Below are 27,909 nucleotides of genomic sequence, written 5' to 3'. Positions count from 1 at the left end.
ACACACACACACACACACACACACACACACACACACACACACACACACACACGTGAAATAAACAGTCAAGAGAATAGAAAGCAACAAAGTGGATACATTCATATGGACAAATTCACTTGTTTGGTGCAGGTGAAGAACCTTGAGATTTCATTGTATTTGATTGAAGCTGTGCTGTACAAATCAAATGAATTATAATATTGTTTAGTGCAGTGACAACAATGGTGGTGCTCATTCACTTGGAGGTCAAGGTGGAGGTCAATGTGTTTCTAGATATGAAAAAACAAAAACACTCTGAGCTTTTACACAACCGCCCTGTCTGACATTATTTAACAAAAACAAACTTAAAGTAAACTTACAAACACATTGTCTAATATCCTGCCTCGTATTCGATATGTAGCTAGCTGACCAAACTGTACACTGACTGGTAATGGTGTGATATCTACAACCATCACCGCATATTTTTCACAAACTCTACATCTGGTCAAAAAACATTTTTCAATCCCTATTGCTTTGATAGATGCCATATTTATTCATATCCCCTCTTATCAAAGATAAATGAAATCCCACCTTCCTTCTGCCTGACAGGGAGTGTCATCTGATAATGTGAGAATAAATTAGATTTCTGAACAGGAATCTGATAAGGATGTTTGTAGAAAACTTGTTGTGGAAACAGTTTCCTATATACCTCTGTTTTGGGCGTTGTGTTATTCGCTAAACAGGTTGTGCCCTCTATACTTAAAGGATTGCTCATGCAAGGATGTAATCGTACTATATTGCTAAATATTGTAATCGCAAACCCACAGATACACACACTCCCTCTGAAGGGAACGGAAAAAATATATGATTTGAAAAGTAACAATATTTCAACTTACTGACAGTTGAAATGACAGCTTGCCTCTCTTGGTTGATGGAGGTTTATAAGTGTGTAGTGTTAAAAGGCTTCAGCCTGATTGCAATATGCTGAGATAATATATCATTCCATTTTTCACACAAACATTCCATTGTGAGCATATGAAAACCTTTCGATGGAGTTCAAATCACGACAACACACCTCAAGTCAGTATTTGACTGTTGGAGTCACCTTGAATCCAGTCCAGCAACCTTAGACCACAGTGTGGACCCTGAACGGTTACAGTCCAACACAGAGTGATGATTGTCCAATCTCCTCCAATAGCAGAACAGCAGCTTCTTCTTCATGGGAACCGTAGTGCCAAGTGTCTGTGGTACTGAATGTTCCAAATAAATATACATTCTTATAAGGCAGTGTTCCATGTCACACCGGACAAAAGGATCAGGTGGAAAATCCCTTTAATAAGATGGGGATTGTGAAAAGGAGGAGAGTGTGAAGAGAAGCACATACAGTATGTTGGGAATCCTAGTGGCAGAAAAGTGGTACTGCAGCTCCTGATCTACTCAACAGTTAGAATTAGCACCATTATCTCCCTCCCCCCTATTTCAACTCAGGACTGCTTCCGAAACATGAAGATGTCTCTGGTCTTGGAGCCTCTCTTGCCCTCGGGGAGTGGGGTGGGGTTGGGTGAGGGGCAGGGCGACGGGGAGGCAGAGGGCTGGGAGGTGGCTGTGCCTCCATAGGGGCAGCTCTGGGAGTCGGGGTGCTCCCCAGAACACTCCACGGCCGGGATGTAGCGACTGTCCCACATCCCTGGACCGCACAGCTTACACAGGTCATGGAGGCTGCACGGGATTCTGGGTAACAGACGGAACTGGTAGAGCAGACTACGGGCCTGGTAGTAAAAAGGTTGGGAGAGAAGAAATGGAGAGAAAGAGAGCATGTGAGAGAACAAGGGACTGGAGGAGAGGCAGTATGAGAGAACAAGGGACTGGAGGAGAGGCAGTGTATGAGAGAACAAGGGACTGGAGGAGAGGCAGTGTATGAGAGAACAAGGGACTGGAGGAGAGGCGGCGTATGAGAGAACAAGGGACTGGAGGAGAGGCGGCGTATGAGAGAACAAGGGACTGGAGGAGAGGCGGCGTATGAGAGAACAAGGGACTGGAGGAGAGGCGGCGTATGAGAGAACAAGGGACTGGAGGAGAGGCGGCGTATGAGAGAACAAGGGACTGGAGGAGAGGCGGCGTATGAGAGAACAAGGGACTGGAGGAGAGGCGGCGTATGAGAGAACAAGGGACTGGAGGAGAGGCGGCGTATGAGAGAACAAGGGACTGGAGGAGAGGCGGCGTATGAGAGAACAAGGGACTGGAGGAGAGGCGGCGTATGAGAGAACAAGGGACTGGAGGAGAGGCGGCGTATGAGAGAACAAGGGACTGGAGGAGAGGCGGCGTATGAGAGAACAAGGGACTGGAGGAGAGGCGGCGTATGAGAGAACAAGGGACTGGAGGAGAGGCGGCGTATGAGAGAACAAGGGACTGGAGGAGAGGCGGCGTATGAGAGAACAAGGGACTGGAGGAGAGGCGGCGTATGAGAGAACAAGGGACTGGAGGAGAGGCGGCGTATGAGAGAACAAGGGACTGGAGGAGAGGCGGCGTATGAGAGAACAAGGGACTGGAGGAGTGGCGGCGTATGAGAGAACAAGGGACTGGAGGAGTGGCGGCGTATGAGAGAACAAGGGACTGGAGGAGTGGCGGCGTATGAGAGAACAAGGGACTGGAGGAGTGGCGGCGTATGAGAGAACAAGGGACTGGAGGAGTGGCGGCGTATGAGAGAACAAGGGACAGGAGGAGAGGCGGCGTATGAGAGAACAAGGGACAGGAGGAGAGGCGGCGTATGAGAGAACAAGGGACAGGAGGAGAGGCGGCGTATGAGAGAACAAGGGACAGGAGGAGAGGCGGCGTATGAGAGAACAAGGGACAGGAGGAGTGGCGGCGTATGAGAGAACAAGGGACTGGAGGAGAGGCGGCGTATGAGAGAACAAGGGACAGGAGGAGAGGCGGCGTATGAGAGAACAAGGGACAGGAGGAGAGGCGGCGTATGAGAGAACAAGGGACAGGAGGAGAGGCGGCGTATGAGAGAACAAGGGACAGGAGGAGAGGCGGCGTATGAGAGAACAAGGGACTGGAGGAGAGGCGGCGTATGAGAGAACAAGGGACTGGAGGAGAGGCGGCGTATGAGAGAACAAGGGACTGGAGGAGAGGCGGCGTATGAGAGAACAAGGGACTGGAGGAGAGGCGGCGTATGAGAGAACAAGGGACTGGAGGAGAGGCGGCGTATGAGAGAACAAGGGACAGGAGGAGAGGCGGCGTATGAGAGAACAAGGGACTGGAGGAGAGGCGGCGTATGAGAGAACAAGGGACTGGAGGAGAGGCGGCGTATGAGAGAACAAGGGACTGGAGGAGAGGCGGCGTATGAGAGAACAAGGGACTGGAGGAGAGGCGGCGTATGAGAGAACAAGGGACTGGAGGAGAGGCGGCGTATGAGAGAACAAGGGACTGGAGGAGAGGCGGTGTATGAGAGAACAAGGGACTGGAGGAGAGGCGGTGTATGAGAGAACAAGGGACTGGAGGAGAGGCGGTGTATGAGAGAACAAGGGACTGGAGGAGAGGCGGTGTATGAGAGAACAAGGGACTGGAGGAGAGGCGGTGTATGAGAGAACAAGGGACTGGAGGAGAGGCGGTGTATGAGAGAACAAGGGACTGGAGGAGAGGCGGTGTATGAGAGAACAAGGGACTGGAGGAGAGGCAGTGTATGAGAGAACAAGGGACTGGAGGAGAGGCAGTGTATGAGAGAACAAGGGACTGGAGGAGAGGCAGTGTATGAGAGAACAAGGGACTGGAGGAGAGGCAGTGTATGAGAGAACAAGGGACTGGAGGAGAGGCAGTGTATGAGAGAACAAGGGACTGGAGGAGAGGCAGTGTATGAGAGAACAAGGGACTGGAGGAGAGGCAGTGTATGAGAGAACAAGGGACTGGAGGAGAGGCAGTGTATGAGAGAACAAGGGACTGGAGGAGAGGCAGTGTATGAGAGAACAAGGGACTGGAGGAGAGGCAGTGTATGAGAGAACAAGGGACTGGAGGAGAGGCAGTGTATGAGAGAACAAGGGACTGGAGGAGAGGCAGTGTATGAGAGAACAAGGGACTGGAGGAGAGGCAGTGTATGAGAGAACAAGGGACTGGAGGAGAGGCAGTGTATGAGAGAACAAGGGACTGGAGGAGAGGCAGTGTATGAGAGAACAAGGGACTAGAGGAGAGGCAGTGTATGAGAGAACAAGGGACTGGAGGAGAGGCAGTGTATGAGAGAACAAGGGACTGGAGGAGAGGCAGTGTATGAGAGAACAAGGGACTGGAGGAGAGGCAGTGTATGAGAGAACAAGGGACTGGAGGAGAGGCAGTGTATGAGAGAACAAGGGACTGGAGGAGAGGCAGTGTATGAGAGAACAAGGGACTGGAGGAGAGGCAGTGTATGAGAGAACAAGGGACTGGAGGAGAGGCAGTGTATGAGAGAACAAGGGACTGGAGGAGAGGCAGTGTATGAGAGAACAAGGGACTGGAGGAGAGGCAGTGTATGAGAGAACAAGGGACTGGAGGAGAGGCAGTGTATGAGAGAACAAGGGACTGGAGGAGAGGCAGTGTATGAGAGAACAAGGGACTGGAGGAGAGGCAGTGTATGAGAGAACAAGGGACTGGAGGAGAGGCAGTGTATGAGAGAACAAGGGACTGGAGGAGAGGCAGTGTATGAGAGAACAAGGGACTGGAGGAGAGGCGGTGTATGAGAGAACAAGGGACTGGAGGAGAGGCGGTGTATGAGAGAACAAGGGACTGGAGGAGAGGCGGTGTATGAGAGAACAAGGGACTGGAGGAGAGGCGGTGTATGAGAGAACAAGGGACTGGAGGAGAGGCAGTGTATGAGAGAACAAGGGACTGGAGGAGAGGCAGTGTATGAGAGAACAAGGGACTGGAGGAGAGGCAGTGTATGAGAGAACAAGGGACTGGAGGAGAGGCAGTGTATGAGAGAACAAGGGACTGGAGGAGAGGCAGTGTATGAGAGAACAAGGGACTGGAGGAGAGGCAGTATGAGAGAACAAGGGACTGGAGGAGAGGCAGTGTATGAGAGAACAAGGGACTGGAGGAGAGGCAGTGTATGAGAGAACAAGGGACTGGAGGAGAGGCAGTATGAGAGAACAAGGGACTGGAGGAGAGGCAGTGTATGAGAGAACAAGGGACTGGAGGAGAGGCAGTGTATGAGAGAACAAGGGACTGGAGGAGAGGCAGTGTATGAGAGAACAAGGGACTGGAGGAGAGGCAGTGTATGAGAGAACAAGGGACTGGAGGAGAGGCAGTATGAGAGAACAAGGGACTGGAGGAGAGGCAGTGTATGAGAGAACAAGGGACTGGAGGAGAGGCAGTGTATGAGAGAACAAGGGACTGGAGGAGAGGCAGTAGGAGAGAAAGGTTAAACATGAGGAAAACACGTAGAAAGGAGGAAATAGAAGGCAGCTAAGAAGCTACACCTCAAGACTTGCAAAACAGCATCACACTTAGTATCATGGAGATTTGAATAACATTTGACTAAATCAATAGCTCCTTCAGACATGGAAGAACATGATCTAACGCAGCCAAAATCAATTAACGTGATCTAATTTAAACTAAATAGGGCTGAGCTGTTCACAGACACAGAGATATCAAATCTGATAGGGGTTCTATAACAGTCCTAACACCTGTATGCTAAAATGTGCTGTTGCTGCAGCAGCAGTTCTAACATGGCATCCATAAACATGAGGAGAAGACAGACACACACTACCGGCCATGACTCAGAAATCCTCAACATGGCAGGATCACAGCAAGTATTTCAAGACTCCTTCAGGGCTGGGGAGCAACAAGGACTATTATGCTTTGTTGTATTACAAACGCCATTCCTTTTAAATCCATTCGGCGCAGTCGATGAGTGTACACTGAGGGGATGAGTTAAGAATTAAACAACCACCATAGTATGCTAACTAGAGGGTAAAATGCTAGCGTTGCATAACATGCTAGTATAGCCTAGCATAGCATGAGGAAAAGTGGCCCAGCCTTGGATGGAGTAGCGCATCGTCATGCTAAGGCTAACTGCTAGCGTTACCTTGCGCAGCACCAGCTCCCCGTTCATGTGCATGGAGAGGTTACTGAAGTGGAGCAACATCTGGTCGGTGGCTAACTGCTGCTCCGTCACGTCATCACCGTACAGCACGATGATGGCCACACACGCAAACAGATGGAAGTAGTCCGTCTGAGGGAGCGATAGCGTGTTATTGACACATTTATACTGGACTGTGGAGAGCCTGCCTACAGTACAGTTTCTGTGTCTGGTTGTGTCTACATCCAACTCTAATCTCCATAAGCAGTATGTTGTATGAATGATGGTTATACCTATACCAGGCTATAAACTCCTAACATTGTTACACACAGTTGTTAATACACATTATTACACACATTGTTTGATATTTGTGTATGTATGCCAATGTTGTGTGTTTGATATTGCTCTGTGTAAACCAATGCCATGTACAAGATGATGTTGCTCTGTGTACACCAATGCCATGTACAAGATGATGTTGCTCTGTGTACACCAATGCCATGTACAACATGATGTTGCTGTGCGTATGCTGATGTAAAGTTGTGTACCTGGTAGTGTGCCCAGCAGGCCTCCCACATACGCAGGGCCTCTGTGTCGGGGAACTCCCGTTTGAAGCAGAGTAGGATCCAGCGGTGACAGAACAGCAGCTGTAGCCCGTCCTCCCCCAGCTGGGTCAGGTGCTGGTGGAACCGGGGCAGCATCAGACGCAACAGCTCCCTCAGGTACATCTGGAACGGGGGAGAGAGAGATGGTTAGGGCACTAATGTGGATATGAATGTAACGCCACACACACACACAAAATAAAACACGAGAATCACAGATAGCGAGAGAGAAGAGAGAAAAGTGTGTGTAATAAAAAGGAGAGAAAGAGACACGTTCTGTCCCTCTGTCCCCTTACCAGTTGTCTCTCCATGTCCTCGTCGCGGGGAGAGCTGATGAAGATGGTGTTCTCCATCAGGCCGACGAAGCACCAGAACGTGTCACTCTCGTCCTGCACCTCGGTCAGCAGGGGAGCCACCAGGTCAGACATGCCCTGGCAGTAGCCCATCTCTGGGTTGAACACGGCGTAGTTCAGCAGCACACACCTGGAGGAAGGGAGGAACACCACCACAGACAATATCAACAGATCATAGTCACCTCATACCAAGTCATACATATTACCTCATACCAAGTCATACATACAAAGTCATACTAACCCATCACACTAACCAACAGGTCATATAGATGTTTAGACACTGTCGTTAAAACAATCAATTAGATCAAATCAAATTGGATTTTGTCACATGCTTTGTAAACAACAGGTGTAAACCAACAGTGAAATGCTTACTTCTCATCCCAACTATTCAGAGAAAAATGCAGAAATAATAACAAGGTAACAGGATCGATAATAAACAGTAACAGCAGTGTATGCGATGAATCAAAAGAGTTAAGGCAAAAAGGGTCAATGAAGATAGTTAAATAGTTAACCAATAGCTACCCAGACTAACTATTTAGCAGTCTTATGGTTTGGGGGTAGAAGCTGTTCAGGGTCATGTTGGTTCCAGAATTGGTGCATCGGTACCGCTTTCCGTTCGGTAGCAAAGAGAACAGTCTATGACTTGGGTGGCTGGAGTCTGACAATTTTTAGGGCCTTCCTTTGACACCGCCTGGTATAGAGGTCCTTATTAATGGCAGGAAGCTTGGCCCCAGTGATGTACTGGGCCGTACACACTACCCTCTGTAGAGCGTTGCGGTCGGATGCCAAGCAGTTGCCAAACCAAGCGGTGATGCAGCCAGTCAAGATGCTCTCAATGGTGCAGCTGTAGAACTTTATAACGATCCGAGGGTCCCTGCCAAATCTTTTCAGCCTCCTGAGAGCGAAGAGGTGTTGTTGTGCCTTCACGACTGTGTTGGAGTGTGTGGACCATGATCATTCCTTAGTGATGTGGACACAGAGGAACTTAAAGCTAATTAACACTATGGCATTAAAACAGAGTAAGCGAATGAATAAGACAAATATGAAAAGTGGTGAGATAATATTGGGCCATAATAATACATGAGAGTTCTAACCTCCCCCACCCCTACTCTACTTGACCCAGTTACTTTTACCAATACTGAGATCCAGCCATGAGAGTCACTTAACAAACAGCCTGGTTCTGAAAGCCTTTAGCTCCTCGTTTAGGAAGCTATTAGCTGTAAGTATGCATCAGAACTAGTGCTCTAACAACTTACTGGGAGTCAATAAAGCATGAAAGTCATTAGCTAGCTTCCCCCAGGGTTCAGAATATGATATTCACGTACAATATTACCTCCTGTGCACTGGACTATGGGATAGGAAAGATTATGAGAAATTGAAAAGGTGAGGAAGAAAGGGAGGGGAAAAGAGTGAGAAAGAGTGGTAAGAGAGGAGAGAGTGAAATATAAAATAAAGACAGAGGAAAGGATATGGATAGAGATGAGAGGAAAGAGAAAGAGGAGTGGTAGGGGAGAGAAAGTGTAAGATTGAAAGAAAAATAATGACAGCAGAGAGAGTAAGAGAAGAGAGAGAAAAGAGGGAAATGCCCAGACAGAGCCATCTGTCCTGACCTCATGATCTCCACATTGGGGTTGTTCTCTCCCCTGAAGAAGTGGTTGCTGCGGTCTGTTCTCACCACGTCCTTATCCACGGTGAACTGAACCTTCCTCCAGAAGTCACTGTGCTCCTCAGGACTCATAGACAACCTGGGGATGGCAGGGACAGACACGGGGAGGAAGGGGTTTTAAACTGGGTTAAATACTGGGGCTATGCACTAATGTCAACCAAACTGAAAGGCAGTTACTCAACTTCAAAAATTTACTTTTCATTTAACCCTTGATAGGATGTCAGAAAAAGGGTAGGGTTAGGATGTTGGAGCACTGTAAACCACTTAAACAACCTATGATCTAACCCTAACCCCCTGCCATCACTCTCTGGCTGAGAACCTGACCCCTACCCTAACGAGCAGAGCAGAGGGGATTTAATTAACACTATTTGTTTTCCATTGAGCCTCGCCAGGAACAATAACACTAGGCCTGATGCAACTTCACGCAACTGTTTACTTTCTGGGTCTGTGTTTGTCTGCCTCTCCCTCGGTGTCTCTTCCCTCACTCCTTCTCTCTCCCAGTCCCTTGATCCCTCTCTCCCAGTCCCTTGTCCCCTCTCTCCCTCCATGCCTCTCCCTCCCTTTCTGGAGAACTGTCAGCAGCTGTACCTGGTCCTGCTACCAGAATCCCCTAATCGTGTAACTCAACATTAACATGTAAGACCACAGAGACATCAAACCTTGTAGAAAATAGACGAGCAAACTGAATCAACTCTCCACAACCCTCTCCTCCTCCAGTGTTTGTTCAGAACAGGTATATATTGACATCTCTCTCCTCTCCAGCAGGATCATCCATGTTTAACATCTTCAACAGTACTGGCTACAGCACAGAACATCAAATCAAACAAGCAATAATTGATTCTTCAAAATGTGACTTATACATATATAATCTAATGTTATATTTCCATATAGAACTAAATGATTTAATTAACAGGGGCTGGTCTTTAGTCAGGATCACAAACAGATGATTATAAGGGTGTCATACATGTTCATGACAAGTCTAATCAGTTATTATACCTGCATCATAATGCATTACATCTGCAGGCTTTAAGCAGAGTGTTACCGGTGCCACCACCTTTAGAAGGCAGAGACTGTAGTTCCAGGGTCTTAATGATGAGCCAATGGCCCCTGGAGGCTCAGTCAAGTGTTTTTCCATCAGTCTCATCACATCACACGAGGAATAGAGCGTCTAATTGGCTGGTTTGGATTACATCTTCTGATGTATTCTAAAGGTTAATACGCCATTCCGCTGAAGACCGGCCAATTATCATATCAATTCTGTGCACTCGTGCACACACACTTGCGCACACATGCACACTGTGTGGAAGCTTAGGTAGCCTAGCGGTTAAGAGCGTACGGCCATTAACCAAAAGGTCGCTGGTTCGAATATCCAAGACGACTAGGTGAAACATCTGCCAATGTGCCCTTGATCAAGGCACTTAACCCTAATTGCTCCTGTAAGTCGCTCTGGACAAGCGTCTGCTAAATGACTCAAATTAGGGACAGACACACAGACAAGTAACGCTGGGAGGCTAAAATAAACTGACTGGTTGCACCATTTACTCTCTTTTAGTGTGTGCGTGCGTGGTGTGTGGTGCCTGCGTGCGTGGTGTGTGGTGCCTGCGTGCGTGGTGTGTGGTGCCTGCGTGCGTGGTGTGTGGTGCCTGCGTGCGTGGTGCCTGCGTGCGTGGTGCCTGCGTGCGTGGTGCCTGCGTGCGTGGTGCCTGCGTGCGTGGTGTGTGCGTATCGAGCTGTAGTCATTATATTGATAGAATATGAGAATATGATTTGATCAGCGATTACATGTTTTTACCCAGGAGGCCTGTTAATTTACACCCAGCACTCCCATAACACGTTCTGTAATTGTGTCTATTGATTGCTCCATTTGCAAAGTGAAACCACAAGGTGTGTGTGTGTGTGTGTGTGTGTCTGTGTGTGTGTGTGTGTGTGTGTGTCTCTGTGTGTGTGTGTCTCTGTGTGTGTGTGTCTCTGTGTGTGTGTGTCTCTGTGTGTGTGTGTGTGTCTCTGTGTGTGTGTGTGTCTGTGTGTGTGTAACAGTGAGCAGGATATGGCTTGGTGCCACCTTATTCCTTTGTATAAATTAACCACATGAATGTCCTTCTTTCATCGAAAACAACACAATAGAACCCCCCCCCCACACACACACACACGTGGTCAGCAGCAGTGCAGCTCCCCTGGATGGAGAGCCATTAGTTATAGTAAACCCCCCAGCCACCTACCTCCTCTGCTGGATGTGATGGTACTCGGAGCGTTTCTGCAGTCTCCAGGCCTCTCTCTCCTGGGAGGAGGAGTCACAGCTGTAGTAGTGCAGTAAGAAGGGCCACACCTCCCCGCGGATGGAAGGGTCAATGCCCCCAAAGAAGATGGCCTGGGGGGGACAGAGAGGACATGATCAGCCTGGGTAGTAGAAGTCTAGAATTCAACAATGTTAGCTACAGTAACTACACCAGGGTTCCCCAACTGGTGGCCCATGGGCCGAATTAGTGCTGCAGGTGGTTTTATTTGGCCCCCAAGAATTTTGTAAAAAGAAAAAGTTTTTTTTTGCATTTCCATTGTTTGACATAAGACTAAAAACACCAGGAAATCAGCTCCATGTAATTTTTATTTCAGAAATCTGTTCCCAAATATTCCCATGCATAATAGAGAGACACATGATCGTATACAAATGTAAGCAAGTCTGTCAGTCTTCCAAGGTCTTATCCCAGTTACAGACTCACCTTGCGTAGCTTGTACTCCTCCTCCACCTGTCCGTTGTGGTTGAGGTGTCGGAGCCAGGTGGTGACGTCCAGGCGGCGGTACACACGTTCCTCTGGGTGGGTCTCAGCGGACGGCAGGGTGGGCCTCCGGATGGAGAACTGCATACATGACTTCTCATCCACTACCTGGAAGAGAGAGGGAGGAGAAAGAGATCGATAGGTGGGGGGCAGAGAGAGAGCGAGACAGATGGGTGTGGGGCAGAGAGCGAGAGATAAAGGAACTAGCCATTATGCTAACACTGAAATAACATGGTATCTAGCCACAATGCTAACACTGTAGGAACATGATATCTAGCCCCAATGCTAACATGTCTCACCTGGTCTTTGAGCTGGGTCTCTCTGCAGCACTTCCACTGTTGAAAGACCTCAGCCAGCTTGTCCAGACCTGCGTGGTGGAAGTGGAGGACCTTATACTGGCTCTCCCTGCTGGCGATCACCAGCTGACCACTGTTACACGCCTCATCACTGGAATCACAACATACCATTCAAACATACAGAAACACTGGCTGAAAGAAATACACATACAATGTTCCTGCACTGCTAAAACATGGCTTATAACATATACAGCAAACTCTCAGTTGGAGAAGAATTTCAGAAACATTTCCTGGATTGAGTTATGAGAGTAAAGTTCCTGAGGTCATAAAATATCCAGACATCATGACCCCCCCCCCCCCCCATGACCCCTGGCTGACCTGAAGAAGAGGCGGAGCGACCTCATGTGACCCAGGTCGACCCGGAACACTCCCCCCAGCTGCTCCAACGCCAGCACCTTCTGCTGTTCCTCCCACCGCATGCCCTGTGATTGGCTGTTGTTCTCAGAGGGAGCGTGGCTGTCCAGGCTGGAGGCGGAGCTAGCCGAATGGGTCATGGACTCATCACACAGCTCCCTGAGAAAATGAGCGGGGAGAAGTTGAGTTGGTTATAGGATCAGATTAACTTACACCAACAACCATTACTGGCTAAATGAAAAACAGACCTTAGATCAGCGTCTAAGGGAAACTGATGGGACCATGATTTTGGAGAATCATTGCATTGCACACAGATGTAATTCTAACAACACATAAGCATAGATATGGCAAACAGGGTCCGGAGGGCTATGTACTGCCTGTGACTAGTGTTGAATATCAGGAGTCTATTTACTGCCCTGTTGTGGTCTCTTGTTTAATGTCCTGAGATTGTTCTGGCTTACACCATGGGACAGAGAATGAGAAGAATGCATGGCGGTTACTGTGGGGGGAACCACGCACGTCACACACACACAGTGCATACAACAGAAACTGTGCACACACACACACAAATCACAGCGTCTGCCTTCCAATTTCCCCAGTCATTCCCCCACGGCCACTGTTTTTCCCACACTGTAACCTGAGCTGGGGGTTCCACAACTGCGTTAACACACACACACACACACACAACTGGGTAAGGGGGTAAATCAAACAATTAACAACCAAAACACACCCCAAGACACGTCTCGGAGAGCCAGACCTGAGAAGCACAGTGATGTATTCATTGCAAATGGGGCAGGTAAACACAAGTCAATAATATGGAAAAACATGTACATTTAAATGCTGTTTCCTTGTATGCTGATGGAACAGTATTTCTCTAAGTCCATAATAAATACAAACAGCCTATTGGTCCCATGAGAGGAGCCAGAGCTGGTCAGTTTCAAACTAAATCAATGGTTGTGAATTGATCATGTCTCGGGTCGTCACATACCTGTATATGGGAAAATAATGTGAGATCCACAGAGACAGCAAGGTCTCCCCTCATTGGTCAGATTCACTGCCCTCTGGATCATGTATCTAATCATGAACAAGGTCCCAGTTCTGGGACACTACAGCACAGAGAAGTGGGGAGATTCTGTCTGTCTCAATATAAACCTAGTCATAGCAAACCTGGGTTCAAATACTATTTGAAATCTTTCAAATATTTTGAGCCTTTGCTTTAGCCTGTCTGGAGTGCCAGGTGAGTGGGCTTTGCAGATTTGGGACGTTTCTATCGGAGCCACTCAATCAAGCCCGGCAGAAGCATTTGAAATTATTTTTTTAAGTATTTGAACCCAAGTCTGAGTCATAGGCCTATTGTATTACATTGAGGTGCAGAGAGAACATACAGAAACCAAGTCTCACACTTAATGGTCTGCTTGAATATAACCTGACAACATTTGATTGATTAAAACATTGTCTCAAAGGAATATTTTAACTGCGCTACATGCTAACTACTGTAACTGTCAGAGATATTGCTAAGCTAACTGTCGCTATGGTCTTTCCAGTTAACTAATCAGCATCAACAGAAGGTGTTGAACATGGACCTGTTTTAAATGTCGTCTACTTAATCAATGAAGTGAAGATAGCTTACAGTAACATAAGTGGGTGCTTACGGAGAGGTTTTCAATGCCATCTACCTCATCAGTGGATCTCAATTAGCTAATGCTAAATGTTCACACTAATAGCTGATGCTGTTCTCTATAGCGACTACACTATAGCCAATGTATACAGTGTTATACATAGACTATGCACTGAGTGCACAAAACATCAGTAACACCTGCTCTTTCCATGACATAGACTGAATCCAGGTGAAAGCTATGACCCCTTATTGATGTCACTTGTTAAATCCACTTCAATAAGTGTAGATGAAGGGGAGGAGACAGGTTAAAGAAGGGTTTTCAAGCTGTGAGACAATCGAGACATGGATTGTATGTATGTATGTGTGGCATTCAGAGGGTGAATGGGCAAGACAACAGATTGTATGTATGGCATTCAGAGGGTGAATGGGCAAGACAACAGATTGTATGTATGTATGGCATTCAGAGGGTGAATGGGCAAGACAACAGATTGTATGTATGTATGTCATTCAGAGGGTGAATGGGCAAGACAACAGATTGTATGTATGTATGTCATTCAGAGGGTGAATGGGCAAGACAACAGATTTAAGTGCACAACAGTTTCCGGTGGGTATCAAGAATGGTCCACCACCCAAATGACATCCAGCCAATTTGACAACTGTGGGAAGCATTGGAGTCAACATGGGTCAGCATCCCTGTGGAACGCTTGACACCTTGTAGAGTCCATGCCCCGACAAATTGAGGCTGTTCTGAGGGCAGCCACCAGGACATATACTGGTGGGGGGGTTTGGGGGGGTGCAACTCAATATTAGGAAGGTGTTCTTAATGTTTAGTGCACTCAGTATATGTCAACAGCATGTTTTGATGGAAAAGCTGTTTAAATGGCATGTCCCTCGTCAGGGGAGCTACAGCTACAAGCTCCCCACCTACGTGATGCTCTACCCTAGGGACAGAGCTCTGGCGTCACCCTGAGAACCAGAGCCTGGGGCTCAACCCCCATGGTCCCTAAACTCAATGAATAATGTGGCTGTTGAGCAAGTAGAAGAGACTACACTTCTTGGTGTTCTATTAGATTGTAAACTGTCAAGGGCAAAGCATATTGATTGCATTGTTGTAAAGATGGGGAGAGGTCTGTCTGTGATAAAGAGATGCTCAGATTTTTTTACATCACATGCAACCAAACAGTTGTACGGTCAGGTGCGGCAAAAAAATACCTAGAAAAGCTGCAGCTGGCACAGAACAGAGCAGCACGTCTGGCCCTCAACTGTACATGGAGGGCCAATGTGAATAATATGCATATCAGTCGCTCCTGGCTCAGAGTGGACGAGAGATTGACTGAATCACTGTCGATCGCTGTAAGAAATATTGATGTGGTGAAAGTACCAAGTTGTCTTTTCAGCCAGTTATCACAGCTCAAAAACACAGTCCCCAAGTAAGAATAGAGGCTGGGAAAATGATATGGTAAATGGGGCAGTAAACACCTCAAGGAACAACGTGGACTGTGAAGAGACACACTAACACAGTTTCCTTTAGATGTTTTAAATGTAGCTTTACATTAGTGTTCTTATCTATTAGTGTTCTGCAAGTTGTCATGGTCTATGTTGTGTGGCTGCTGCTTTTTCAACAGCTAATGGGGATCTGAATTAAATACACAAATACGCAACAATTTCAACGATTTTACTGAATTACAGTTCATATGAGGAAATCAGTCAATTGTAACAGATTCATTAGGCCCTAATCTATGGATTTACATGACTGGACTACAGAAATGTATCCGTTGGTCACAGATACCTTGAAGAAAATGTAGGGGATCAGAAAACCAGTCAGTATCTGGTGTGACCACCATTTGCTTCACGCAGTGCGACACATCTCCATCGCATAGAGTTGATCAGGCTGTTGATTGTGGCCTGTGGAATGTTGTCCCACTCCTCAATGGCTGTGCGAAGTTGCTGGATATTGGCAGGAATTGGAACACGCTGTAGTACGCGTAGATCCAGAGCATCCCAAACATGCTCAGTGTGTGACATGTCTGGTGAGTATGCAGACCATGGAAGAACTGGGACATTTTCAGCTTCCAGGAGTTGTGTCCAGATCCTTGTGACATGGGGCAGTAAATAATCATGCTGAAACATGAGGTGATGGCGGCAGATGAATGGCACGACAATTAGGATCTCGTCATGGTATCTCTGTGCATTCAAAATTGCCATCGATAAAATGTAATTGTGTTTGTTCATAGCTTATGTCTGCCCATACCATAACCCCACCATGGGACACTCAGGTCACAACGTTGACATCAGCAAACCACTCGCCCACACGACGCCATCTGACCGTTACAGTTGAAACTGAAATTAATCCATGAAGAGCACACTTCTCCAGCATGCCAGTGGCCGTCGAAGGTGAGAATTTGCCCCCTGAAGTTGGTGAACTGCAGTCAGGTCAAGCCCCTAGTGAGGATGACCAGCACGCAGATGAGCTTCCCTGAGACAGTTTCTGACAGTTTGTACAGAAATTCTTCAGTTGTGCAAATCCACAGTTTCATCAGCTGTCCAGGTGGTTGTTCTCAGACGATCCCGCAGGTGAAGAAGCCGGATGTGGAGAACCTGGGCTGGCGTGGTTACACGTGGTCTGCGATTATGAAGCCGGTTGGGCTCTGCCAAATTCTCTAAAACTATGTTGGAGGCGGCTTATGGTAGAGAAATAAACATTAAATTATCTAGCAACAGCTCTGGTGGACATTCCTGCAGTCAGCATGCCAATTGTATGCTCCCTCAAAACATCTTTGGACTTTTTTGTGAAAAAACAAATGTTCCCAGCATAAGGTGCACCTGTGTAATGATCATGCTATTTAATCAGCTTCTTGATATGCCACACCTGTCAGGTGGATGGATTATCTTGACAAAGGAGAAATGCTCACTAACAGGGATGTAAACAAATTCGTGCACAACATTTGAGAGAAAAAAGCTTTTTGTTCGTATGGAACATTTCTGAGATCTTATATTTCAGCTCATGAAACAGGGGACCAACACATTACGTGTTGCGCTCATATTTTTGTTTAGTATAAAAACATCTAATCAAAACTCTGGGGAGGGCAGGGAGAGGAGGAGAGCTAAAAATAGGTTTTATGTTATATAAATATATTACTGTACATTTGCATGGAAATTCACTATCATTTAATTACCTATGTTAAGGATTCTAACAATTGTACAGGGCAGCAAAATACTTGAGATACATTATGAATTTAAAAGTTTTAATTTTGACCTACAGACGCACTACATTCAGTGGTTTAGAATACTGTACTGGAGCCATATAGATGCTGTACTGTTGTCCTACAGACGCACTACATTCAGTGGTTTAGAATACTGTACTGGAGCCATATAGATGCTGTACTGGAGCCATATACAGTTGAAGACGGAAGTTTACATACACCTTAGCCAAATACATTTAAACTCAGTTTCACAAATCCTGACATTTAATCCTAGTAAAAATTCCCTGTATTAGGTCAGTTAGGATCACCACTTTATTTTAAGAATGTGAAATGTCAGAATAATATGAGAGAATTGTTTATTTCAGCTTTTATTTATTTAATCACATTCCCAGTGGGTCAGACGCTTACATAAACTCAATTATTATTTGGTAGCATTGCCTTTAAATTGTTTAACTTGGATCAAATGTTTTGGGTAGCCTTCCACTTGCTTCCCACAATAAGTTGGGTGAATTTTGGCCCATTCCTCCTGCCAGAGCTGGTGTAACTGAGTCAGGTTTGTAGGCCTCCTTGCTTACACATGCTTTTCCAGTTCTGCCCACACATTTTCTATAGGACTGAAAGTACGTTCATCTCTAGGAGACAGAACGCATCTCCTTCCTGAGAGGTATGACGGCTGCGTGGTCCCATGGTGTTTATACTTGCGTACTATTGTTTGTACAGATGAATGTGGTACCTTCAAGCGTTTGGAAATTGCTCTCAAGGATGAATAAGACTTGTGGAGGTCTACCATTTATTTTCTGAGGTCTTGGCTGATTTCTTTTGATTTTCCCATGATGTCAAGCAAAGAGGCACCGAGTTTGAAGGTAGGCCTTGAAATACATCCACACCTCCAATTGACTCAAATGATGTCAACTAGCCTATCAGAAGCTTCTAAATCCATGACATAATTTTCTTGAATTTTCCAAGCTGTTTAAAGGCACAGTCAACTTAGTGTATGTTAACTTCTGACCCACTGGAATTGTGATACAGTGAATTATAAGTGAAATAATCTGTCTGTAAACAATTGTTGGAAAGATTACTTGTGTCATGCACAAAGTAGATGTCCTAACCGACTTGCCAAACTATAGTTTGTTAACAAGAAATTTGTGGAGTGGTTGAAAATGGCATCCTACCTAAGTGTTTGTAAACTTCCGACTTCAACTGTAGATGCTGTACTGGAGCCACTAATAGCTTAACCATATAGATGAGAGTTTCAAAAGTGTGAAACAATAATAGCATTGTGAACACGTATGCATGCACACACACACACATACAAGCTACAATACACAGTCTCTCCCACACACCAACATAATGTACTCTCTCGCTTTCTTACACACGGCCTCTTTCTCCCTCTCCCCACTCACTTTCTTACACACAGATTATTTCTCTCTGCATGATTCCTAGTGACATGTTTCCAGTCCCAGGCCCCTTAACAGTGTCAATTAAAGCTGAGAGCTGTGCTGTTCCAGAGGGGTTGGCTGCTGCCTGTAGGCCCGGACCAGACCACTCTCCATTCCTCTAATCCACCCAGTTGACACACAGCCCAGCACAACAACCCCAGGAGCAGGGAGGAATCAAAGAGAGTTTCACACAGACCCAGGGAGGGAGAGGGAGTGAAGAGGGGGAGAGGAAGTACAGGGAGAAAAAAATGGAGATTGGGTTAAAGAGAAACATTAGCGAAGGATAAAGAGAGAGAAAGAGAGAGAGAGAGCGAGAGAACGAGTGAAAAAGAGAAAGGAAGAAAAAGAGAAAGAGAGAGGGAGAGGAAGAAAAGGTTAGAGGCAGTGCAAGAGAAAGCTGCCAAGTCACACACTAACTGCACTTAGTGTTAAATGGACAAACACACACACACACTTCAAACTCCCTCATCCTGGGCTGTGTTTCTGGCCAAATACCTCTGTGTGGAAACGACCTCTGAGGGATGTATAAAGGAGAATGGCCATAAGGTCAGTACAGCAACATGATAGTGGTTTAGTCCAGATGGTTTAGTTGGTTGGAGCAGAGTGTTGGCAACACCAAGGCTGTCGGTAGAATTCCTGCATGGACCATATAAGGAATGTGTGTGCTAACTGCTAACTCCTAACTGCTAACTAAGCTGCTTTAAATGGATTGATTTAGCGAAGGACAATGTGTGTGTTTTGGCCCATGTTGCCAATAAGAACCTACATCTACAGGATATTACCATAACCTTGTAATGATCTGCTTTAACAGCCCTTTCTCTCCCTACAGAGTGCACACATCCAGCCTTGGGAGGCAGTAATAGTTAAGAACAAATTCTCATTTACAGACCTGCCTAGTTAAATAAAGGTTTAATTGAAAAAATGCTGTGTGAAGTGTGAACCTCCCACAATGACAGTAAGAGTACTTATGCTCTTCTCTGTGGCTCCACCATGTGGTAGGTTTGGCCTATTACAACTACCTTGATCTGGTGAGAAATTCTGTCTTGTGAGGTGAGAAACTGGCATTTGGAGTGTGGGTTCAACATTATTCAAGGTTATAGCCTTTAAAAACGGACAACTGTTGCTGCTCTCTCTCACCCTCTTTTTAAAACTTTTTTATAAAGTGGTGGGGAAACGATCAAATTGCCAGTTACCTAAAATATACATTGAATATTTATGCAAATGGTTGCAGGTTCTTGTTGGCATTCAGGCAGTCAGTTTCAAATATGTATTTAACAAGTTGGATGCTTCTCTACCCAAATAATTGGAAAAGCATTTCTGTCATGTGCTTCTATGCTTAAACTATTTCAATATGTCTCCACTGCGAGATAAGACACCAATATTCAGCGTCTGAACTGACAGAGACTGGATTCAATACATACATAAATTATAAATACCATGGAAACTACAGCTCCATTTGTGCCCTGCATATCAATAGCTACCTCGCATAGATAATTCACACAAACTCCAACTGATAATAACTTTCATTTTTCTCACCAAAACACCCTATTCGTATCCATGTCAAACACAAGTCACAAACAAATACGTGCACACAACAGACCTGCATTCAAATACGGAAATCTTTGAAATACTTTTAGTATTTGGATTAGCCTGACTTTTTCTATTGGTTTAATGACAACATGCAAACTCAATCAAGCCCTGATAAAGTATTTGAAATTATTAAAATTACAATTTGAACCAAGGTCTGTATTATCCACACACACAAACCCATCCCCTCCCAGCTCACCTGCTCTCATTGTCCAGGAACACAGAGCCGCTGCTCTCAAAGAGGGACTCGCTGACAGGCGACAGGCAGAAGGGTGAGGAGAAGGTGGTGTCCGAGTCCGAGCCCATGGTGCTGTCCCTGCTCACCTCGTCAGCCGACAGCTCACAGGACCCCTCATCCCCCTCATCCCCCCCAGACTGGGACTGCTGCAGCTGGGGACGAGGGGGCTCTATGCTGGCCTCCAGACCCAGGACCCCTCCATTCCCAGTTCCGTTCCCGATCCTCTCCTCCTCCTCCCGGTCCTCATCTTCCTCCTGGGCAGGAGGGTGTCGGGAGTGGGGCCTGCAGGTAGGATTAACATTACAGTGTTACCGTAAAATATGTTTTTCAGAGGATGAGATTCAGTTAGATAAGACCAGATGGAAATGAAGCACCAGCCGGAAACAGTGTTCACCTAAATTACAAAAGTTCAGGCTCAGTTGTCAGGATACAAGCAGTTATCACAATAAAACTAGTTACTGCAATAAAACCTGTTACCGCGATACAAGCCGTTTTCACGATAACACCAGTTATTGCAATATCACTACCAACAGAAGTCCATTACGTTCCCCTCTCCCCACTCTACCTGCGGGGCCTGCGCCGAGCGTTCCTGCGGACAGGTGAGCTCTCTGGGGTGATGTAACGCAGTGCCTCCTCGTCCTGTCTCTGGATGCGGGAGTTGGGAACCCAGGTTAGGATCAGAGTGGTTCCCAGGCTCTCATCCTTCTCCATGTGCACACACAGGTACCCTGAGGAGAGAAGGGAGTCATGAGAGAGATGGAGAAACATGGCCGCAAACACACAGGAACACAGACATGTGGACAAGAACACAAACAAGAACACACACACTCACCCTGATGAGATCATATCATCAGAGGTTGAGACAGGTTGAGAAAGAGAGGACACACACAAGAAAACACAAGCACCGAAGTCACCTGAGAAGATCACACTATAAGAGAAAAGGATGCCTGAACCAAGTCAGTTCTCCTCAGGACAAAACCTTCTTCCCATGAACCAGAAGTCAGATAGATAGATATACCAAACCTGGAGTCAATCTGACTTATGGTTCATGGGAAAAAGATTTTGGCCTGAGAACTATAATAGATTAGACATCTATAACCTTAATAAGTTGATACACAAACATACTGTCCATAGCTAACATACCATACCATGATGGAAGAGGTGGCAAAGCAGTGGCATACTGTACGTGGAAACATTACTAGGTATGACACAAAACAAGTGAGACAAAGAGGAAATAACCTGAAAAGAAGGTAAGGAGATCTGACTCGTGAACAAACAAGGAAATGCAGAGACGAAAGACAATGAACCATACAGTCTCATATCTCTCAGGTGAGAGTTAATCTGTACATGGCGGAAAGAGAGAGAGACACTATAGGACACACTGGGAAGAGAAGAACAGCAGAGGAATAGGTGAACGCTATAGTCATAGCTGGGGCCTGTTCAGGAGGATGTAATGTTACAGAACATTCAGATAGAAATGTATGGTGTAGAACAAATATGATTGTTGGTCAGATAGAATAGGGAATCGTGTTAGTGCTATTCATTACATGTCTGTGATGTTCAGAATAGTTCAGCTCACTGAATACACCCCAGGGTTGTATGTATTAGGCACCAAATGCAAGAAAACGGACTGAAACAGGAATGGACTGCCTGAACTTGTCCGATAAGAAATGCTCTTCTCCGTTGCAAAGACGTTCGCTACGGTGTGCCCTAATGAATAGGACCCTTATGTAGGGGACTCTTAGACAGCTATATACTGTACCTGGGTGGTGTTCGGGCAGGCCCGGCAGGGGCTCGGCAGGGTGCACACACACATTGTTCTTGGAGAAGATGATCTCTCCGTCCAAGCCATTCCGCGACCCCGCCGACCCTGGGTTAAAGGTCAGGAGGTCCGAGGCCTTGGAGGAGGCGCGTCGCAAGAGCCGACCGAGAGACATCTACACCGACACCAGGACTCTGCGCCCATCCTCTGGGGTGGGGGGAGGAGGAAAGGTGAGAGAGGGGGACAGGGATGGAGAGAGACAGAATCAGGTCAGAATGGAGGACATGGGGCACTAGTGTTTTACAGTATGACATTTGCCTATTCAAATTAACAAATCATATATACAGTGCCTTCGGAAAGTATTCAGACCCCTTGACTTTTTCTCCATTTTGTTACGTTACAGCCTTATTCTAAAATGTATTAAATAGTTTTTTCCCCCTCATCAATCTATGTTAGCTAATTTATTAAAAATAAAAACTGAAATATCACATTTACATATTCCTTAATTCCATTATTTTACCTTTAGGTTGTGCGTATTGTGTGTATTGTTGTGAATTGTTAGATATTACTGCACTGTTGGATCTAGAAACACAAGCATTTCGCTACACCCGCAATAACATCTGCTAAACATGTGTATGTGACAAATACAATTAGATTTACATAAGTTTTCAGAACCTTTACTAAGTACTTAGTTGACGCACCTAAGGCAGCGATCACAGCCTCAATTCTTCTTGGGTTTGACGCTACAAGCTTGACATACCTATATTTGGGGAGATTCTCCCATGCGTTGTTTTGGCTGTACGCTTAAGGTCTTTGTCCTGTTGGATGGTGAACCCTTGCCCCAGTTGGAGGTCCTGAGCAGGTTCTCATCTAGGATCTCTGTGTACTTTGCTCCGTTCATCTTTCCCTCGTTCCAAACTAGTCTCCCAGTCCCTGCCACTGAAAAATATCCCCACAGCATGATGCTGCCACCACCATGCTTCACCGTAGGGATGGTGCCAGGTTTCCTCCAGACGTGACGCTTGACATTCAGGCCAAAGAGTTCAATCTTGGTTTCATCTGACCAGAGAATCTTGATTTTTTGTATGAAAAGAAACAAATAGAGCTAAGCACAGGCAAGATCCTAGAGGAAAACCTGGTTCAGTCTGCTTTCCAACAGACACTGGGAGACAAGTTCACTTTTCAGCAGGACAATATCTTAAAACACAAGGTCAAATATACAATGGAGTTGCTTACCAAGACGATATTGAATGTTTCAATGTAGCCTAGTTACAGTTTTGACTCAAATTTACTTCAAAATCTATGGCAAGAATTGAAAATGGCTGTCTAGCAATGATCAACAACCAACTTGACAGAGCTTGAAGAATTTTTTAAAGAATAATGTGCAAATATTGTACAATCCAGGTGTGCAAAGCTCTTAAAATGTCCTAACATTTCTAAAAACATGTTCTCACGTTGTCATTATTATCGTGTGTAGATGGGTGTGAAAAATATTATTTGATTCATTTTTCATTCAGGCTATAACATAAATCGAGGGGTGTGAATACTTTGTGAAGGCAACGTATATAATCGTTATACAATCTAACACGGCAAAGCTAACTCTCTTACAGTTTGAGCTTTCATTTAAAGGCCGTGACAGACATTTGTACTCAAGTTACACTGTGATGTTTGTATAATATTAGTGTGTTCTTACCCCGACAAGTCAACCCTGGCATGCAACAAAGATTCACAGTTAGTGTTTCCCTATGCCACGTCAACTATCTTGACTCACACTTGGCTCTGTTAGTGTAGGCTTGTGTGTGCAAGTGTGTCCCCCACCTTGAATAAACACACACACTACACAAACCTGGTCAATCATTCTATGTGAAATCCTAGTCTGTTATTAGGAGCTAACAGATGTCAGCATCTATGGCTATGATCAACATGTCACACAACTGTGCACTATGTCTGGTCTCACATGCCAGACTCATAGCTTTCACAGTGGCTGATGAAAGATACTAAACTATGACTGGTCTCACATGCCAGACTCATAGCTTTCACAGCGGATGATGAAAGAGACTACACTATGACTAGTCTCACGTGCCAGACTCATAGCTTTCACAGTGGCTGATGAAAGAGACTACACTATGACTGGTCTCACATGCCAGACTCATAGCTTTCACAGCAGATGATGAAAGAGACTACACTATGACTTGTCTCACGTGCCAGACTCATAGCTTTCACAGCGGATGATGAAAGAGACTACACTATGACTGGTCTCACGTGCCAGACTCATAGCTATCACAGTGGCTGATGAAAGAGACTACACTATGACTGGTCTCACATGCCAGACTCATAGCTTTCACAGTGGCTGATGAAATATACTATGACTGGTCTCATGCCAGACTCATAGCTTTCACAGTGGCTGATTAAAGAGACTATACTATAACTGGTCTCACGTGCCAGACTCATAGCGTTCACAGTGGCTGATGAAATATACTATGACTGGTCTCATGCCAGACTCATAGCTTTCACAGTGGCTGATGAAAGAGACTACAATATGACTGGTCTCACATGCCAGACTCATAGCTTTCACAGTGGCTGATGAAATATACTATGACTGGTCTCATGCCAGACTCATAGCTTTCACAGTGGCTGATTAAAGAGACTATACTATAACTGGTCTCACGTGCCAGACTCATAGCGTTCACAGTGGCTGATGAAATATACTATGACTGGTCTCATGCCAGACTCATAGCTTTCACAGTGGCTGATGAAAGAGACTACACTATGACTGGTCTCACATGCCAGACTCATAGCTTTCACAGTGGCTGATGAAAGAGACTATGACTGGTCTCATGTCAGACTCATAGCTTTCACAGTGGCTGATGAAAGAGACTACACTATGACTGGTCTCACATGCCAGACTCATAGCTTTCACAGTGGCTGATGAAAGATACTATGACTGGTCTCATGCCAGACTCATAGCTTTCACAGTGGCTGATGAAAGAGACTACACAAGGACTGTAAACAAAATCATTTTGCTGTTCACTCCAGTCAATCTTTCTGCTATGACTGGAATTGGCCACTAGCGCTACTGGCATATCAGTATTACTCCATACTGTGTAAGTTCCTCTGTGCGACCCTATGATAATGTAGCCCAGTTCCCTATCACTACAGTCTATGACATGGAACACATTCCCAGTGCCCCACTATTCCTGAATGTGTGGAATGTTCCCTCCTTTTCCTCTTCCTCAGAACCCTGCGTCATGACCTGTGACCCAAATGGCACCCTATCCCCTATATGGTGCACTACTTTAGTCCAGAGCCCTATGTGCCGAGGTAGAAAGTACTGCGCTACATAGAGAATAGAGTGCCATTTGGGAGGTAGCCATGTTTACCTCCTCTGATTAACTCTATGCCCCTGACTTCCTGTTGACAGGGCTCCAGGGTGACGTTTCCCCTCTGTAAAGATTTAGGATCAGCTTCCCCTCTCCCACTTCTAACCATTTGTGGAGGAAATGCAAAACTGACACAAGATCAGCATCTAGGGGTAACTTCCTACTGGCTTATCAGGACTCGGACAGGAAGTCTTCTGCCCTGGAATCCGGGCAAGGCCAGTGAGTATGTACTGAAGCCTGGTCCCAGATATGCTTGTGCCGTCTTGCCAACTGCTATAGTCTTTGGACTGACAATGATCATAGGAGTTGGCAGGACAGCACAAAAAGACCGGGTACCAGACTAGGGAGAGTGAGTGAGGTTCCTAGGAATGCAACAAATGTACTCATTTGGCCAGGTAACACTTTACAATGATGAAGTTTCTCTTTTAGGCTACCTTTCTTAGAACACTGCATGTACACACTATACTTCAGTACTACAACCATCCTAAAAGCACTCTGGCCATAGCGCTGAGCTGCTCACACGGACATTTGCATGGTAACTGCTTACAGAACAAAGCCAATCCATTGAATCCACTTGCAAATGAGCAGTAGTAAACCAGGCTGAACTCACTATACCAGGTGTTCAGTGTCAACCATACCCCCCTAGACCTTCCATCCATACCTCAGCAGATTAAAGCTACATCTCATAGTCCATTTTTCTCCTTCTGGTCACCCCAGACAACAGCTACCCCAACCAGTTGATAGACAGTGGAGATCTCCACCAAAACAGGGAAGTTAGAGGTTATTTGGTGGTAAAACAGCTATAACCAGTTCTCTGTGTGTGTATCCATAGCCTGAGGTTATTCTGGTTGGTATGATAGCAGCAGGGCGAGAAGAGGTCAGAGTGTGATATGATTCCATATTCAGCATATGACTAAGCAGGGAGCCTGACTGATATAGCACAATGCTCTCTCCTTCTTCCATGCTGTCATCACCTCAGTGTGTGTTCACACATTGCCTTGTCTCCTCCACTTCAGCCTCGGTCACCTCACACTGGTCCTACTGTAGCATTCCAACAATGGAGACAGCTTTCCAAAGAAGGTGTTACTCTCCTGTGAGTGTGAAGTCTGCAGTCGGTCATCATTTTATCTGCAGCCATTCATCTCATTTAGTATTCATCTCCTTCTGCCTTGCTGTATGGAGTTGTTTTGTTCAGAAACACTTCAAACAAAAGGATTTTCTGAGACAACTAAACGTTCCCCAACGAGATTACAGAGCGAGTGTATCAGTACAGTATCCCACTGTGTCCTGCCAGCCTCAATGACTATACAGGCAGAGGATTCCAGTGCCTCAGATCAGTGGGTCCTAGTTCACCTCCGGGCCACGCTAACAAACTTGTCAGGCTGCTGACATTTGAATAGAGGAGGCTTCCATAATTACCTGCCTCTCCTGTTCATCTGGATTGTGACACCAAACCACTGCCTGGGGGGCAGCTAAAAGACTTTAAATAACCACATGCACTCAGTGAGTTGCAATCCCTCAGGCTGACTCACTTCCATGAGCAAAGAGTCAATAGACTATGTATCAGACACAGACAGAGCAATACGTATTCTGTTTACATTAGACCTAGTAAAGTAGAGCTTGAATGGAAGTAGCCTAGGTGAGACAACTCGAATGGGAGCTGAAAATTGTTGGTTTAGCCCACCTTCCCAAATCACATTCACAAGGCATAGGCCTATAATTTGACCCTGTTATAGCTATAAACAGATAGATATGAAGTCAATGAGATAGCTATATGGAAATTATAGCTGTAGGCTATCAATAGCCTACGCGACATAGTAACAGATGAGTATCCTCAAGAGTGGCGTGCAGTCCGTGATGACGAGGCTACGTCAACTATTGACACATTGTATCAATGACAGGCAACATCCATTTGACAGGAGAGGATGAAACAGCGGGATTCTCGCTGCCGCACCATTATTTTTCACGGGCCCGGTCCTTCTCCTGCCTCTCCGACATTGCTATCGGTTTGGCCGGGCAGGGATTGTATCTGTAGTTAAGCCTACCATCACGAATACATATTTTAGTCTAGTTGGCTGGCCTATGTCCTCAAATTTCTCCCCATCACATGCAGTGCACATCCCGACCAACCCGCATAGTTCGCCAAAGGAATAGCCTAGCTTGGGAAATAAGGGGGTCGTGTAGGCTACAACAGCATAACCTTATCCATAATAAACGAGGTCGTTTGATTCCTTCTCGGTCATCGGTGTACACCTGTGCGAGCAGAGGACTTAATAAATAAATGCACACTCAAAAACACAGGCGATGCGGTCTTGCTTTCTCACCCTCTGTCCCACCCGAGACTACTGTCTTTGCCGCTTATCCATTCCGAAGCGATGTTTATGGTGGTTGTATCCGTGTAGTTTGAGGTCACGTCTTCGGTATTTTGTTACGCGGTGTGAGTGTTTGTATCCGTGCGGTCTTTCTCTACCGCACGCGGAGCTGCTATGTTTCTCTAACCCAACCCCCAAATTCCTCTGCTTCCGGGATGGCAGACTGGATAAAGGCTGCTTCTG

At 46.0% G+C, this 27,909-nt stretch overlaps 1 protein-coding gene across 1 annotated transcript; it reads right to left on the bottom strand.

Annotated features, from left to right (window-relative positions):
- Positions 1-129: 129 nt before the first annotated feature.
- tbc1d16 (TBC1 domain family, member 16) lies at positions 130-27,762 on the bottom strand. Its single transcript, XM_038989350.1, has 13 exons — positions 27,679-27,762; positions 21,975-22,181; positions 20,778-20,940; positions 20,174-20,494; positions 12,092-12,286; positions 11,717-11,864; positions 11,361-11,525; positions 10,863-11,011; positions 8,588-8,722; positions 6,921-7,107; positions 6,571-6,750; positions 6,032-6,178; positions 130-1,745 (listed from the first exon to the last, which is right to left on the bottom strand). The coding sequence occupies exons 2-13, from the start codon at positions 22,147-22,149 to the stop codon at positions 1,461-1,463; spliced, it is 2,250 nt and encodes a 749-aa protein (XP_038845278.1). The 5' UTR covers positions 22,150-22,181; positions 27,679-27,762; the 3' UTR covers positions 130-1,460.
- Between the last annotated feature and the right edge of the window lie 147 nt (positions 27,763-27,909).

This window comes from Salvelinus namaycush, chromosome 3 (assembly GCF_016432855.1).
Source record: "Salvelinus namaycush isolate Seneca chromosome 3, SaNama_1.0, whole genome shotgun sequence".
Lineage (NCBI taxonomy): Eukaryota > Metazoa > Chordata > Actinopteri > Salmoniformes > Salmonidae > Salvelinus > Salvelinus namaycush.
The sequence above is the reverse complement of the archived record's forward strand: the minus strand, read 5'-3'. Positions and strand labels throughout refer to the sequence as shown.

Bases quoted from the DNA above. Each gene is read 5' to 3' on its own strand.
- tbc1d16 (XM_038989350.1), bottom strand. From the start codon at position 22,149: ATGTCTCTCGGTCGGCTCTTGCGACGCGCCTCCTCCAAGGCCTCGGAC. The intron at 12,287-20,173 runs GTGAGCTGGGAG...TCATTTTCTCAG, and splicing joins TTCCTGGACAATGAGAGCAG to GGAGCTGTGTGATGAGTCCA. The intron at 11,526-11,716 runs GTGAGACATGTT...TCTCTCTTCCAG, and splicing joins AGACCCAGCTCAAAGACCAG to GTAGTGGATGAGAAGTCATG.